Genomic DNA, 17,591 nt, shown 5'->3' on the forward strand with positions numbered 1-17,591 from the left:
CATTAGTGCCTAAACCTAACCTTCCCACAGTGATGCCTAACCCCCCCTCCCTGCAGCCTAACCCCAACCCCCCCACCCGCAGCCTAACACTAACAACCCCCCTTCCAACCCCCCCCCCCCCTCCCTGCCCGGGCCATAAGCCTAACCCGCCCTCTATACTTACGGGCAGGACACCGGCTAACAGGATTCCGGTGTTGGTCTCCTGACATTGTTGGGATTCCGGCATTTGCATTCTGACGACTGTCAGGATCCCGGCGTCGGCATTCCGGCTGCCGTATCCCGATGAAGGGTGCTGGAAAACTAGTTAGAAGCTGGGTATTGTATAATAAAAGTGCTCCTTCCGAGTCCTGGCACCTCTTGTAGTCAGCGGCCTCAAGCAGGATTCTCGTGGCAGAACCACCTCTGGGTAGCATGCAACAAAAAGAAAATACTGGCAAAATGTGCTTTTCTATTAATCCATAGATTTTATAGAGCTACAAAGGACGAGCCATAAAAGTACAACCAAACATTCTTATATATACACTGTTAATCAGTTTAAAGAACCTTCACACTTTGGCAGGGCCCTGATCCCTGAAAGAGATTTCTATTTGAAATTCACTGTTTTAAGAATATGTATTAGTACTTATACTATTAATACCTTAGAAAACTATACTTTAGTGAAACAAGTATTCTGCTTTCTAACATGTACTTCTGCAACACTACTGCTTCTTTCTTGATGAACTTCTCCTTGAACATATGTTTTTTTGTTTAAGCTGCCTGAATCAATTGAATCTCTTCTATGCAAAATGGATATTATCAAGTTTAAAATGCTATCTACTCATCTGGAAACAGTTGTGTCCAAGTACAATGAAGTAATAAAAACAATATCTTACCACCAGAAGGCGCTGTTTGAGAAGAAATTGCTAAAAATCTTTGAGGTATTGTGAACGCTATGTTTTCTTGTTGTGTTCTCTACAAAGTCTAGAAATATTTCTTATCTTTACACTGATAAATAGATAAATACGTTTTAGGTTGGGCAGTAAATTATGGATTATGCTTGGTTTCAGCACCAACTGTTGTGTCTATCAGGGTGTGCTGAGACTGTAGTATTAATAATAGGTAGCTGACCTGTCACAGACTGTTTCTTATACTTTCAGTTCTGCTAATGCTGCAAACAGATACTTGTCACTGTATATTCAGCAAATTATGACTGTTTGCGGATCACAACTTTTGCTTTATCTCTTGTATACAATATTGTATATATAATATATATTAGTGGATCAATATCAGACTTATTGCTTTTTATAACAGATCCTGAGAGACGGAATGAGCGTGTTCACTTGGAGCATGGATGAGAGTGCAGATTATACTGAACTTGCAACTTCCTACATCTGCACCGACCTCTATAACAACTTCAGCATTGTTACGAATAATTACAGGCTAATTAGCGAGCTGACTGCAGCATGGTGCATGGCAACCCTTGACATTTTCACCTGTCGAGAATTTAGCAGGAGCTATTCCATTACTGAATTAGTGATAAACCAGAAGTATGTCTGTTTTATTCACATCATTCTGCGTAACTTTGTTAAATGTGCACTGACACGTCTGTATGTTTTGTTTTGTGGTAATGTTTTTGTGGTTGTATTTGTACCATTTGATTTCTATTTTCACAGTTGTTTGGGCTAATGATGGAAAACAAATGTGCTAGATCTGAGCAATAGAATTTCAGCGTCAACTCAAGCAAAACAAGATCCTAATCCATTTATAAATCACTAAAAGACAATGAAAAAAGCATACAGGGACATGCAGTAAATAGAAAACGAGGCACAGTGATGCCTTTACAACATGGTGGAACAGCCTATATTGCTTCTTGATATATATATATATATATATATATATATAGAGAGAGAGAAATATATATAGAGAAATATATATATATATATATATGCAGTGTTTGTATTTTATATTATTAATGTAATATACAGTATGTGCTGTGGTGTACATGGTGATATCACTAACTTAAGCTGGGTACACACTGGCCGATCTATGGTGAGCGGGTCACTGGGTGTGTACACCCAATATGTCTGTAAACAATATCGTTCAAAGACATATTGCGTCAGCCCTGCAGCACAGCTGATGCCTTGGTATATCTGCAGATTGGTGCTGCTGCAGGGACCGATGTCATAACTGGGTGGGCAAATTCAAATGCCCGCCCAGCTGTATTGTGGGGACCGACATATCAAGCGGCTGATCGGTAAGTGTATAGCAGTGGTATGCGATGAGGTCAGTGGCTGGTGTAGCATGCCCATTACCACCACCGCCAGTGACCGTTACTGTACTGTCGACCCCGCCAGCTACCGATGTCTGCTAAAGTCGCCGACATCTACTGCCCCCGCCGCTAATTCCCAGTCTGATGCCACTACCAATGCCAGCAAAGTCTGGGCACACACACAGTGATCATCCCCCATGCCCTGGCACACACACAGTGATCGCCCCCCAATACCCTGGCACACACACAGTGATCACCCCCCCATACCCTGGCACATACGCAGTATCACCCCCCCCCCATACCCTGGCACACACGCAGTGATCACCCCCCATACCCTGGCACACACACAGTGATTATTCCCCCATACCCTGGCACACAGGCAGTGATTATTCCCCCATACCCTGGCACACACACAGTGATCATCCCCCCCATACCCTGGCACACACACAGTGATTACTCCCCCATACCCTGGCACACACACAGTGATTACTCCCCCATACCCTGGCACACACACAGTGATCACCCCCCCCATTCCCTGGCACACACACAGTGATCATCCCCCCCATACCCTGGCTCACACACAGTGATTATTCCCCCATACCCTGGCACACACACAGTGATCATCCCCCCCATACCCTGGCTCACACACAGTGATTATTCCCCCATACCCTGGCACACACTCAGTGATCATCCCCTCTATACCCTGGCACGCACACAGTGATCACCCCCCATACCCTGGCACACACACAGTGATCATCGCCCCTATACCCTGGCACGCACACATTGATCACCCCCCCATACCCTGGTACACACACAGTGATCATCCCCTCTATACCCTGGCTCGCACACAGTGATCACCCCCCCATACCCTGGCACACACACAGTGATCACCCCCCCATACCCTGGCATACACACAGTGATCACCCACTCATACCCTGGCACACACACAGTAATCACCCCCCCATACCCTGGCACACACACAGTAATCACCCCCCCATACCCTGGCACACACACAGTGATCACCCCCCCATACCCTGGTACACACACAGTGATTACTCCCCCATACCCTGGCACACACTCAGTGATCATCCCCTCTATACCCTGGCACGCACACAGTGATCACCCCCCATACCCTGGCACACACACAGTGATCATCGCCCCTATACCCTGGCACGCACACAGTGATCACCCCCCCATACCCTGGCACACACACAGTGATCATCCCCCCATACCCTGGCTCGCACACAGTGATTACTCCCCCATACCCTGGCACACACACAGTGATCACCCCCCCCCCCCAATACCCTGGCACACACACAGTGATCATCGACCCTATACCCTGGCACACATACAGTGATCATCCCCCCCCATACCTTGGCGCACACACAGTGATCACCCCCCTATACCCTGGCACACACACAGTGATCACCCCCCATACCCTGGCACACACACAGTGATCATCGCCCCTATACCCTGGCACACACACAGTGATTACTCCCCCATACCCTGGCACACACACAGTGATCACCCCCCCCCCCCCAATACCCTGGCACACACACAGTGATCATCGACCCTATACCCTGGCACACATACAGTGATCATCCCCCCCCATACCTTGGCGCACACACAGTGATCACCCCCCTATACCCTGGCACACACACAGTGATCACCCCTCCCCCTTTATTATCTGGCACATATGCAGAAATTCACCCCCCACCCCATACCCTGGCAGACACGCAGTGACCACCCCCGCTCCCTTCCCACCCAGGAGATGGTGGGATATCCACATCGCACACACACCGGCCGGCTCTCTGCACTGCTGACCAGAGCGGCGTGGACACTGACCTGGAGGGGCGGAGCGCTTGGTTCATGAGGCCGAGGATGCTGGAGAGAAGGGGGTATGTGCGGTGTGCCAGTCAATAGGAGACACTGACAGTGTCCGAGGCAGCTGGGGAAGGGTCTGTCAGGCTGTGGTGCCCTCTAAGTGTGAAGCCTTACCTGGATAAATGGTAGGGCGGGCCGTGAGTGCAGCTACTGTACCCCCTAGCTTCCAGTGGTGATGAAAGAGAGGAGCGGAGCCGAGGTGCAGTGCAGGGGAACACGTGCAGGGGCCTGTATCGAGCCGTGGTATGTGCTATAGAGTCAGTCAGTCCCAGTGAAGTGGTTGGCTCGACAATAGGGAGAGCTCCATCTGGTGCCCAATCATATCTGTCTCAGTGACAGGGGCGTGCATTCACATGTGCCGCAAGCACGCCCCTGTCACTGAGGCACTCATACTAGTGCCCCTTACACTGCTTTTTTTAATGGTCTTTTTACTGCCCATTGCTTGCCCCCCCCCTCCCCCCCCCCCCCCCCCGCCCGCTTCCAGACCTTTATCATTGGCCGCAGGAGGCACCGCTGTCGGTGCCTCCGAAACTAATTGAAACCTTTTTTTAACAATGTAAAAATTACAATAATACAAAGCATATACATATTACACAGAATATGTGTCATAAGTATCTTCGTTGTATTGTTGTAATCATTAATGACAGGGGTGGCACTGCCTCCCCTGACTGCACGTCCCTGGTGTATAGGCCGTTCTCTCTGCGCGGTGGTGGGTCCGCTGTCAAGTTGGCGTACCCAACTTTAGACCCGAAGGAACTGGTGAATAGTTTCCCCATTACATTTACTTGGTCTTGACTTGAATTTATATTTACAATGAAACACATGGACGTACAATATATAGGACTGGACTGAAGCTGTGTCCCCAATGTGTTCAGAAAGCTAGCATTGTTTCTCTACCAGGCAGACAACCATATGTGGCTTTACTTCTATACCAATGTGTCCACATACAGCTATGCTAAAATCGCTCCAAATAGCCCCCATTTGGTGTGCCATGGACACTGTGATTTAGCTGTGCCAATACACTAATCCTAAGTACCTAGTACACTATAAGCGAGGGCCTGATTCAGGTTTGTTAGCAAAGCAAAAAACCACACAACTGGGCAAAACCATGTTGCACTGCAGGAGGGGCAGATGTAACATGTGCAAAGAGATTTAGATATGGATGGGGTGCGTTCAAACAGAAATGTAAATTTCACTGTAAAAATAAAGCTAACATTTGGGGGCTACATGCAAAAGCAGCCAGCATTTACCCTGCACAGAAAAATATAACCCACCCAAATCTAAATCTCTGCACATGTTACATCTGCCCCTCTTGTAGTGCTAACAAGCCTGAATCAGGGCCTAAGACCTTAAATGGAGGAAAAAGTAGCAACATTAAGGAAAACTACATAATCTAGGGTCAAAGGCGAAAGACAGACCGATATGTGTAACCCACACCTTTTTGTTGTTATGCTTAATCTGCAACTATATACCAATTCTTTTGCTACAAACGAATGAATCCTAAATACCTAATACACTGTAAGTAAAGTAGAATGCAAAATTGAGGATAAAGGGCCTAATTCAAGGTTTATTGCAAAACAAAATTTTCCTCTAATGGGCAAAACCATGTCCAGTGCAGGGGAGGCAGATATAGGCCCTCATTCCGAGTTGTTCGCTCGCTAGCTGCTTTTAGCAGCATTGCACACGCTAAGCCGCCGCCCTCTGGGAGTGTATCTTAGTTTAGCAGAATTGCGAACGAAAGATTAGCAGAATTGCGAATAGAAATTTCTTAGCAGTTTCTGAGTAGCTCCAGACTTACTCCTACATTGCGATCAGCTCAGTCAGTTTCATTCCTGGTTTGACGTCACAAACACACCCAGCGTTCTCCCAGACACTCCCCCGTTTCTTCAGACACTCCCGCGTTTTTCCCAGAAATGCCAGCGTCTTTTCGCACACTCCCTGAAAACGGACAGTTTCCGCTCAGAAACACTCACTTCCTGTCAATCACACTACGATCACTAGAACGATGAAAAATCCTTGTTAGGCCGTGAGTAAAATACCTAACTTTTGTGTAAAATAACTAAGCGCATGCGCTCTGCGAACCTTGCGCATGCGCAGTAAGCAACTAATCGCAGTATAGCGAAAATCGGCAACGAGCGACCAACTCGGAATGACCCCCATAATGTGTAGAGAGAGTTAGATTTGGGTGGGTTATATTGTTTCTGCGCATGGTAAATACTGGCTGCTTTATTTTTACTTCAATTTAGATTTCAGTTTGAACACACCACACCCAAATCTAACTCTCTCTGCACATGTTACATCTGCCCCACCTGCAGTACACATGGTTTTTTCCCATTAGAGGAAAATTTTGTTTTGCAGTCAACCTTGAATTTAGGCCCAAAGAATGCAGTGTGTGTAAAAAGGCAAATTACATGGACTATGCATTGTTATGCTTTATCTGCTACTCCATACCAATTCCTTTGCAACAAAAATGCCTAGTACACTATAAGCAAACAAGACACAAAAATGAATACAAAGTTGCAAAATTGAGGAAAAAGTAGCAAATTAGGAAAAGCGCAGGCTTCTTGCGCTATATGGTACAGAAAGGATTGGTGAATGAGGACACATCTGTGCTTGTGCAGAGATTGACAGCTAGAACTGATGTTTTTTTTTGGTTTACATTTATTTCGCCTTCATGCATACAGTGCCAACTGCCCCTAATTTCCAGGGACACTCTTAGGTTATACCAATGGATAAATTTATCCCTATCTCCTCTTAGTTTTGGATTATAAATTGATTTTATTAAACATGAGGATTTCAAATGCACAATTGAGAACACGATACCAAGCACAGTATGTCATCATGATGTGGACTGCAGTGCATAACAGTCTACATTGTATTCTCGGTGTGATGTGCTTAGATGCACCTGCCCAGCTACACATTATTATTCAGATGTTGGCAAGTATGAATTGATGTACAGTATACACTTGCTGACACCTTATGGTACTAAAAGGCTTATTTTAATGTGTGTGCTTTTAGAAATATCGAACATGAGCTGGAGAGCCTACTTATTCCTGACGGGCAGAGGATTCACTCCCTAGTTGAACAGTCCTTTGTTGCCTGTGGCATCAGTGAGGCATCACCTGCATGGCAGGAATTCATAATGCACATTGATGCTGTAGTTCTGCAAGGTCTGAAGAAAGTGACTATATCCAGCTTGGCTGCACTACTAAACACACTGCTGGACTGCGATGTAAGATGACTTTACCTCCATACACATCTATGTTAATGTATTGTATTTAGTACAGGGTGTATTGCAATCATATTTTGACAATGGGGGTGATTCCAAGTTGATCGTAGCCCTGCAAAATTTTGCAGGGCTACGATCATGACCATAGACATGCGGGGGAATGCCCAGCACTGGGCTATCCCGCCCCGCATGTCAGTGCCGCCCCCCTTTCCTCCGCAGAAGGGCAAAAGCATCGCACAACGCTGATGTTTTTGCACTTCAGGAGTAGCTCCCGGCCAGCGCAGCTTTAGCGTGCTGGCCGGGAACTACTCATCGCTCCCCGGCCCGCAGCGGCTGCGTGTGACATCACACAGCCGCTACGGCTCGCACCCCGCACGGTCCGGCCACGCCTGCATTGGCCAGACCGCGCCCACGAAACGGCGTCCAAACACCGCCATTCCACCCCCCTGCCCAGCGACCTACTCTGCCTGTCAATCAGGCAGAGGTGTTCATAGCACAGCGATGGCCTTCGGCCGTCTGGCATGCGCCGGCGCACTTCGGCACTGGCGCATGCACAGTTCTGACCCGATTGCACCACTGCGATAAACTGCAGCATGCGATCGGGTCAGAATGACCCCCAATATCTCATACACATTAGTAACTTAAATGTTTTGCTTTCTTCCAATGTTCACTGTTTTCATTCACCCGTGTACCTATAATGTGGTAAAGGCAGCATAGTTTGAGGAGTAGTTAGCAGTGTCTTCATTATTGTTAGATTTAATATTATATAATGATAGACAGCGATGGTGATCTTTAGAGTTTATCACACTAATGCCCATTTTGTGTTACAGAAAATAAGCAAACCCACTACTTGTCAAATAGTGTATACAAATATATATAGATGTTTTACTTGTTATTTTGTTGAATCATGTTGTACATCATAGATAGATAGATAGATAGATAGATAGATAGATAGATAGATAGATAGATAGATAGATAGATAGATAGATAGATAGATAGATACACACATTCAATTATTTTGAACCAAGCTGAAGTGAAAAGTCGGGTGGAATATCTTGCCTTCATACGAGGTTGCTTTGCTGAAGCCATGTTTTCTCCTCCTCATAGCATGTTGCCATCCTTAGCATTGAAGTTGAACTGATTAATGATGAAGTTGCCTTTAATCCTCCTCTTGACCAAAGCACTTCTGATACAAGTGTTAAGGAAAATATAGAGGAATGGCTGAAAATGTTTCTTCTCCGAGGATCACTTCTAAAAGGACTTTCTGCAATGGCAAAGGTAACTACAAATACATTTGAATGTATCTCCACAGTGTTATAGTCAGTTTAATTATGGCAGTCCTTAGTCTTCAGCAACACTCAGCTCCTAAGGTTTAGACTTTTTCCATTTTAATGCCCAAGGTAAGAATACTTAATGTTTTCTTTCTCTCTTGAAGAACAATGAATGTGTCTATTGTCCCTGACCTAGGACCACCACATTTAGCCACATACTGTATCTGTAACTATTCTTGAAAGTGTTGAGGTTCCCACAAGCTATACTCCATATTTCATGAGAATCCATATTATAATCTATATAAGCAATACAGCACTTGCCATATATGTCCTCTGATAAATAATTGTAGTGACTGAAAGAATTGATCTCACACAACTGAATTGCATATGGAACAGCATATTGTGTTAGGATTTATCATAAGATGACAGAGGAGAGTAGTAACATGTCTGCTGATTTGTATAATAAAAGCAATGTTTCACTATATAAAGAAAAATGGCATGGGGTCTGTGCAGTGTAGCTGCACTGGAGCTGGCAATATGATCGTATAGCAATGGACTGATGCACAGTACACCTACTTTTGTGGAGCATAAATTGCATCTGTTCGCACTGAGCGTGTGTGAAAAATGGGTACACACAAGTACATGCACTGGGAAGTGATACGCATTTCATTCACATCAGAGTCATATGCATTTCATTCACATAAAGAGACAAGACTGGTGAGTGATGGGGTGTTCTCACATATCCTTCAGGATCCAATTCAAATGACGCACAAACAACACCACCACCTCTTCCTACAGCTCATCTGACAATATTGTCTCTTGCACCATCTTAGATCTACCTGTGGCCTGCACCTTGTCTCTTATCTTATGTCCACTTTCATACAAGTGTCCACCTTTCTCTTATGTCCACCTTTCATATGTCCAGCCAGTCTCCTACCGTGCTGATACATACTGTACATAAGAAATTCAATTATACCCATTCAGTCTGTTCAACCAGTTGAAAATTTTTAAGTGCTATGAAAACACCCATGTTTAGTACAGCCTAAGTCTGCTGTCACACTGCTAACATGGTACAACTGTGACACTGTCCCAATACCTACTCTCAGCCTAATTATAACTCTGTATGGGTAAAAACCAGGGCATGTTTTAGCATGGATTGCAATTGCGAATGAACGCACACTGATTGTGATCACAATCGTAAATCTGTGAAGACCTCTAGCCAAACTCACAATCTGCATATACTACAACCCAAATATACAACGCAAACATAGCCCACTCCCATAGAATCCATAGCTACAAACGCAACATTGCGTACATTCACTCAAAGTTACCAGAATAAACGCATCTCTTATAGATCATTGTCAGCACAAAACCATGTATATTCATTTATAAATAATTTGTACATTAATATTGTAGCTATGTTAAATTATGGAATACAAAAATCATATTGCAATAATGTGCTGGGATGGTTTGCTTCTCGTCAGAATAATGCTAGACAGGTGTTAAGGGCCATGGTGTAAACCCAATACATACATGTAAAATGTTTAATAGTAATAAGCTATGCACAACACTGTGCTAAAAAGAGAATACACATGACAGTATACATACCTAAAGAAAAGTGTTATTTTGTCAATTGTAAAAAGCTAATTTATTTAAGTAGGCATGCAGCACACTAAACAGCATTCCCTGCATCACTGTAAACACCATCAGCTGCTTATGATTTTGCAATTATTAGCTTGACCATCGGAACTTTTGCTGCTGCCATCAGTACTCCCAAAGTCTGTGTAGCTCTCTAGCTACACAGCCTGTATTGTTGAAGCGTTTGCAATTCCTGAAATCTGTTTAGCATATATTGCAATTGCAATGCCCACGACACAACCCCATACACCATTTATCACAGAAATTGTATACCCATCCCACTAACACGCCTCCACCACTCCTTTTTATCCTTGCTAAATGCTATTGCTACTTTGTTTGCAGATACCTAGGTATGGACACGGAAACCAGACTTGGTGCGTGCACACACTCTGGTGTTTGGTTGTGTACGTATGCGCAGTGTGCCGACTATCGCTCATTGCGCGATTATTTTCTTTTGCAGCTGTTGCTGACTGAGGTCCCCAGTCAGGATAATAGCAACTAGTCAAGCCAAATATGAGGCCCCATCTATAAAATATAATCGCACAGAAATCAAGGGAGAGGCCAAACTCACAGCAAGGCTGAATACATAACCAGAAATACAGGATCAAGAATTTGTCACAATTTACACACAGTACCAGGGTTGGACTGGACCACACGGGTATAGGGGAAACCCTTGGTGGCCCCCACTACTAGACTGTGCATTTAAATTATACATGTTACCTCATCCTGCACAGGAGTATGGTGTATTTTCTACAGTGCATTGCTGTTATTCATCTGGTACATTATCATGCATGAACTAGCAGTATATGCTACATATATATGTGTATCAAGGGGTCCAGTCCATAATGGTTAGGCAAACCAATGTGGTGGCTGGAGACGGGCCACACCCCTAAATATGGGCTTCTACCACTGCATTCCCCTGGTGGGCCCTTTATACCCAAGTCTGACACTGCGCAGTACTGTAGTTCAACTATGTAAATATCAGCATAGTGCGCAGATCTGAATAAGACCCCCAGAGCGGCCAGGGAGTAAATATAGCAAAGGTGATTGTCTAATTGGGCACATATACTACAAACCAGTTACAACTATGTCACAAGCCAGGGGCAGCGGCCGCCGCGCTTACCCCTGCGTGGCTGCTGGTCCGTTTGGCGGTCATCGTCTCCGGCGGTCCTCGGGTCCCGGCGTCTGGCTGGCGCGGCTCCCGGCGGTTCCCCGGAGGGTGGGCGCCGCCATGACAGCCGGCGTCACGTGGGCGGGGAGCAGGTGATGTCACGAACCCACTTCACCAATCCAATAGAGGCGGGAGATTCAAAACCGGACGCCGGGCAGAGCCTCGGCGCCTGAGTATCGTCTCTCTTCTGAAGTGGATGCCAGAGCTCCCATACGCAGTGTGTTTCCCAGCTGCTATACTCCAGTACATCTAGCATTCAGGGTGCCTTCCTGCAGCACAGTCTCCAGTAATCCGAGCAACTAGTGTGTTCCTCTGCAGTGCAGTTGCCAGCGCTCCTTGGATTCAGCAAGGCCTGCGGGCCGAACCAACTTTAGTGTTTCCAGCGTTCAGTGTCATTCACCATCGCTCACAAGTTCCTCATTCATCAGTGTCCTTATACATCGCTCACCAATTCTTCAGTGTCATTCACCATCGCTCACAAGTTCTTCATTCATCAGTGCCTTTTAACATCGCTCACAAATTCTTCAGTGTCTTTCATCATCGCTCACAAGTTCTTCATTCATCAGTCTCATTAAACATCGCTCACAAATTCTTCAGTCTTTCATCATCGCTCACAAGTACTTCATTCATCAGTGTCTTTAAACATCGCTCACAAATTCTTCAGTGTCTTTCACCATCGCTCACAAGTTCTTCATTCATCTGTGTCCTTTAAACATTACTCACAAATTCTTCAGTGTCTTTCATCATCGATCACAAGTTCTTCATTCATCAGCGTCTTTAAAACATCGCTCACAAATTCTTCAGTGTCATCTACCATCGCTCACAAGTTCTTCATTCATCAGTGTCTCTAAACATCGCTCACAAATTCTTCATTCATCAGTTGAACATTGCTCACGAATTCTCCAGTAACTTTTTGACATTGGCCACAAGTTCACTTCCTTTCATGTGCCGCTGTATTGCTCCCTTCCCTTAATAAAGTTCCTCAGCATTCTTTCACCAAGCCTAACTATCAGAGTCTTGTATGAGGAAATCCTATATCCGACCATCCCTGCTCCGACCCACCTGTGGTTCCTTTTCCCGACCATCGGAAGAACCCCCGAGTCCACAACATCCCCAACCCAGGTCAGTGACAGTATACTCAGGCCTCATGGACTCGGGGGATCGGAACCCAGAGGCAAGCGCCATCCAGGATCTGGTTTCCCGAGTTCAAAGTCAGGAGACGGCACAAAGCCAAGTGATGCAGTATCTCCAGGAGTTATCTGGTCGGCTGGATCAAATTCAGGCTTCTCTGGCTTCAGTAGCTCCGGCTCCAGCTCCAGTACCCGCTCCTGTGGTTGTCCCTAGTAATGTTCAATCCCTGTCTGGAACCAGGTCACGCCTTCAGCTTCCCACTCCTTCTCGCTATAATGGGAATCCAAAGAATTGCCGTGGTTTTCTCAACCAATGCGAGGTACATTTTGAACTTCTCTCACACAACTTCCCCACAGATCGGTCCAAGGTGGCGTACATTATTTACTTGCTTGAAGGTTCAGCGTTGGATTGGGTGTCTCCGTTATGGGAGCGTTCTGACCCGTTGGTTTCCAGTTACACCAATTTCATCACGTCATTTCATAGGATTTTCGATGAGCCCGGCAGAACGACCGCTGCTTATTCGGATTTGCTCCGAGTCCGACAAGGCTTCCGTTCAGTGGGACAGTATGTGATTCATTTCCAAACCATAGCCTTGGAACTGCGCTGGAATAATGATGCTCTCCGGGCCGCTTTCTGGAATGGTCTCTCAGACCGTCTAAAGGACGAACTGATCACTAGGGACTTGCTGGATTCCTTAGAAGAGTTGATCTTACTCTGTGTAAAGGTGGATCTTCGTATGCAGGAACAAGGTGGTGAACGTAGTCGGACAGAATGATCCAGATTCCGGTCTCTCCCGACTAAGCAAACAATCACCTGAAGTCCAGACGAACCTATGCAAATTAATCGATCTCGGCTGTCCCCGGAAGAACGACAGCGCCGTTGTGAGGGTAGACTCTGCCTCTACTGTGGAGCTGCGGATCACTTTCTCAAGTTTTGTAAGTCCCATCCGGGAAACGGGCAGTCCTAGCTTGTTCCGGAGGAGTCGAGTTAGGGGTTACATCTAAACCTTCTCCGACAGTGAACTGTTTACTCTCCGTGTCTCTGTTTTCTGGGTCTATAGCCAAACCTGTTAAGGCCATGCTGGACTCAGGGGCTGCAGGGAATTTTGTTTCTCTTTCTTGCGTCCAAAAACTGGGTTTACAGTTACAATCCGTCGAACGATTTATTACGCTGCCTGCCATCAATGGTACCCAAATTTCTAATGGTCTTATTTCAAGTCGCACAGTGCCAATCAAACTGCAGGTTGGAGCTCTACATCAAGAACATCTGGAGTTCCTAGTGATTCGGGAGATGCCTCACGATCTGGTTCTTAGCCTTCCTTGGCTTAAAGTACACAACCCTCACGTCGACTGGAAGTCATCACAAATAGTATCTTGGAGTTCATTCTGTCATTCTAATTGTCTCACTCCTGTCTACCCGCTCCGTGTATCTTCCAAGTCGGATGAAGAGCTCATTCCGGAGGCCTATCGGGAGTTTGCAGACGTGTTTTCGGAACAGGCGGCCGATTAGTTACCACCCCATAGACCCTGGGACTGTCCCATTGAGCTCATCCCAGGGAAGATGCCACCCCGGGGGTGCATTTATCCTTTGTCATTGCCCGAGACCCAAGCCATGTCGGACTATATCAAGTCTAATCTGCAGAAAGGATTCATTCGCCCCTCTACCTCCCCGGCGGGAGCAGGCTTCTTTTTTGTGAAGAAGAAGGACGGAGGGTTGAGACCATGCATTGACTACCGCGGCTTACATGAGATCACCATTAAGAACAAATATCCTTTGCCGCTCATCACGGAACTATTTGATAGGGTTCGCGGAGCCCATGTCTTCACGAAGCTCGACTTAAGGGGAGCTTATAATTTGATTCGTATTCGACAGGGGGACGAATGGAAGACGGCCTTCAATACCAGGGACGGGCATTACGAATATCTGGTAATGCCGTTTGGGCTCAGTAGTTCCCCTGCCGTCTTCCAAGGTTTTGTGAATGAAATCTTCCGAGATATGTTATACCTAAGTGTAGTGGTATACTTGGATGACATTCTGATATTTTCTAAGGATCTCACAGAGCATAGAATTCAGGTCAAGGAGGTACTTCTTCGTCTACGAAAGAATCATCTCTACGGTAAGATCTCCAAATGTACCTTTGAGGTTCCTTCAATTCCATTTCTTGGTTACGTCATCTCAGGTACGGAGCTTCGCATGGATCCGGAAAAACTCACTGCTATTCGGGACTGGACTCAGCCTCTTTCTTTGAACGCGGTACAAAGATTTCTGGGTTTTGCGAATTACTACCGGAAATTCATAAAGGGATTTTCTACCATTGTGGCACCTATTACTGCTCTAACCAAAAAGGGGTCTGACCCAGGTCACTGGTCTTCTGAAGCTGTAGCAGCATTCGCCCAGTTGAAAGCAGCCTTTATGTCCGCTCCGGTACTCCAGCAACCACATTTTTCAAAACCATTCTTCTTGGAGGTCGATGCTTCCTCGGTCGGCATCGGTGCAGTGCTTTCACAGTACTCCTCTGACGGGAAGTTACATCCATGTGGTTTCCATTCTCGCAAGTTCTCTCCTGCTGAACAAAACTACACCATCGGAGACCAGGAACTCTTGGCAATAAAATCTGCCCTGGAAGAATGGAGATATCTATTGGAAGGTGCTAAACACCTAATTACGATTTATACCAAGAACTTGCTGTATCTCAAGACAGCCCAGTGCTTGAATCCCCGTCAAGCTAGATGGGCGCTCTTCTTCACTCGATTCTCGTTTGTCATTAAGTACCGGTCCGGGACGCTTAACACCAAAGCTGATGCTTTATCTCGTTCCTTGACGGCTTCAGATGAGGAGATCTGCGTTGGAAAGGCTTTGATTCTCAGTCCAGTTTCTATTTCGGCAGCTCCCACCGCTTTGGGTCCTCCTCCTGGGAGAATGTCTGTACCAGCTGAATTTCGACCGAAGTTGTTGCAGTGGGCTCATACCTCCAAGTTTTCCGGTCATCCTGGAGTTAAAAAAATGTGGGAGTTTCTACGAAGGTCATACTGGTGGGACACTATGAAGAAGGACATACAAGATTATGGCCCTCATTCCGAGTTGTTCGCTCGGTAAAAATCTTCGCATCGCAGCGATTTTCCGCTTAATGCGCATGCGCAATGTCCGCACTGCGACTGCGCCAAGTAAATTTGCTATGCACTTAGTAATTTTACTCACGGCTTTTTCATCGGTCTGGCGATCGTAATGTGATTGACAGGAAATGGGTGTTACTGGGCGGAAACAGGCCGTTTTATGGGCGTGTGGGAAAAAACGCTACCGTTTCCGGAAAAAACGCAGGAGTGGCCGGAGAAACGGAGGAGTGTCTGGGCGAACGCTGGGTGTGTTTGTGACGTCAAACCAGGAACGACAAGCACTGAACTGATCGCAGATGCCGAGTAAGTCTGAAGCTACTCAGAAACTGCTACGAGGTGTGTAATCGCAATATTGCGATTACTTCGTTCGCAATTTTAAGATGCTAAGATTCACTCCCAGTAGGCGGCGGCTTAGCGTGAGCAACTCTGCTAAAATCACCTTGCGAGCGAACAACTCGGAATGACCTCCTATGTCAACTCATGTCCTCAATGTGCTCAGCACAAAATTCTTCGTCTGCCTCCTGCAGGGTTGCTTCATCCACTGTCCATTCCTAAGAGGCCTTGGACCCATATCTCTATGGACTTTGTCACCGAACTGCCTCTCTCCAAGGGTCACAATACCGTGTGGGTGATTATTGACCGCTTTTCTAAAATGGCACATTTTGTTCCTTTGACCGGGTTTCCGTCAGCTCCCAAATTGGCTTTATTATTTATCCTTGAACACTTCCACCTGCATGGGTTACCTCAGGAAATAGTCTCTGATCGGGGGGTGCAGTTCACTGCAAGATTCTGGAGGGCTCTCTGTTCAGCCTTACAAATAAAACTTAAGTTTTCATCTGCCTACCATCCTCAGACCAATGGGCAAACTGAACGCGTTAATCAAGATTTAGAGACTTTTCTCCGCGTTTATCTCTCTCCTTCGCAAGATGATTGGGTGGAACTGTTGCCCTGGGCCGAGTTTGCCCATAATCATTTGTACCACTCTTCCACTGGTTAGTCCCCATTCTTCATTAATTATGGATTCCATCCTCAAGTTCCAAAATTACCCGTTTCTGTCCTCCAGAAGATGTTCCTGCTGCAGCTTCTACTCTTCGGCACTTCAGTCAAATCTGGAGTAGGGTTCACGTTAACCTCAAGCGACGGCAGCTCCCCAATACAAAGTTGGTGATAGAATATGGCTCTCTACCCGCAATCTCAGTTTAAGAGTGCCCGCTATGAAGTTTGCCCCGAGGTTCATTGGTCCTTATCCCGTGTTGCAAGTTCTGAACCCGGTTGTCTGCAAATTGGGTTTCCTTCCCACTTTCGTGTACCAAATTCCTTCCATGTTTCTCTTCTTCGTCCCCTTATTTTAAATCGGTTCCATTCAGAGTCACCTAGGCCAACCTCTGTAGAGACTGAAGCCGGAACGGAATTTGAAATTAAAGCTATTCTTGACTCGTTATCTTCACAAGAATCTGCAGTACTTGGTGGAATGGAAGGGTTATGGCCCTGAAGAGAGGAGCTGGGTCAAAGCTACTGATGTTACGGCCCCCCGACTGGTGCGGATCTTCCATTCCAGACATCCAACAAAGCCCGGGAAGTGTCCAGGGGCCACTCCTGGAGGAGGGGGTACTGTCACACGCCAGGGGCAGCGGCCGCCGCGCTTACCCCTGCTTGGCTGCTGGTCCGTTTGGCGGTCCTCATCTCCGGTGGTCCTCGGGTCCCGGCGTCTGACTGGCACGGCTCCCGGCAGTTCCCCGGAGCGTGGGCGCCGCCATGACAGCCGGCGTCACGTGGGCGGGGATCAGGTGATGTCACGAACCCGCTTCACCAATCCAATAGAGTCGGGAGATTCAAAACCGGACGCCGGGCAGAGCCTCGGCGCCTGAGTATCGTCTCTTTTCTGAAGTGGATGCCAGAGCTCCCG

General features: G+C 46.5%; 1 protein-coding gene across 8 annotated transcripts in view; it reads left to right on the forward strand.

Annotated features, from left to right (window-relative positions):
* Window positions 1-17,591, forward strand: part of LOC135027842 (uncharacterized) — a 1,366,020-nt gene that overhangs the window by 247,327 nt on the left and 1,101,102 nt on the right. For all 8 annotated transcript variants that reach the window (XR_010224289.1, XM_063953746.1, XM_063953745.1 and 5 more), the window contains exons 17-20: window positions 753-917; window positions 1,291-1,526; window positions 7,151-7,364; window positions 8,469-8,639. Coding sequence is in view for 7 of the 8 variants with exons in the window: in XM_063953746.1 (XP_063809816.1) it covers window positions 753-917; window positions 1,291-1,526; window positions 7,151-7,364; window positions 8,469-8,639 (786 nt within the window). In the remaining variant the exon portion in view is untranslated. The remainder of the gene's footprint in view (window positions 1-752; window positions 918-1,290; window positions 1,527-7,150; window positions 7,365-8,468; window positions 8,640-17,591) is intronic.

This window comes from Pseudophryne corroboree, chromosome 2 (assembly GCF_028390025.1).
Source record: "Pseudophryne corroboree isolate aPseCor3 chromosome 2, aPseCor3.hap2, whole genome shotgun sequence".
NCBI lineage: Eukaryota > Metazoa > Chordata > Amphibia > Anura > Myobatrachidae > Pseudophryne > Pseudophryne corroboree.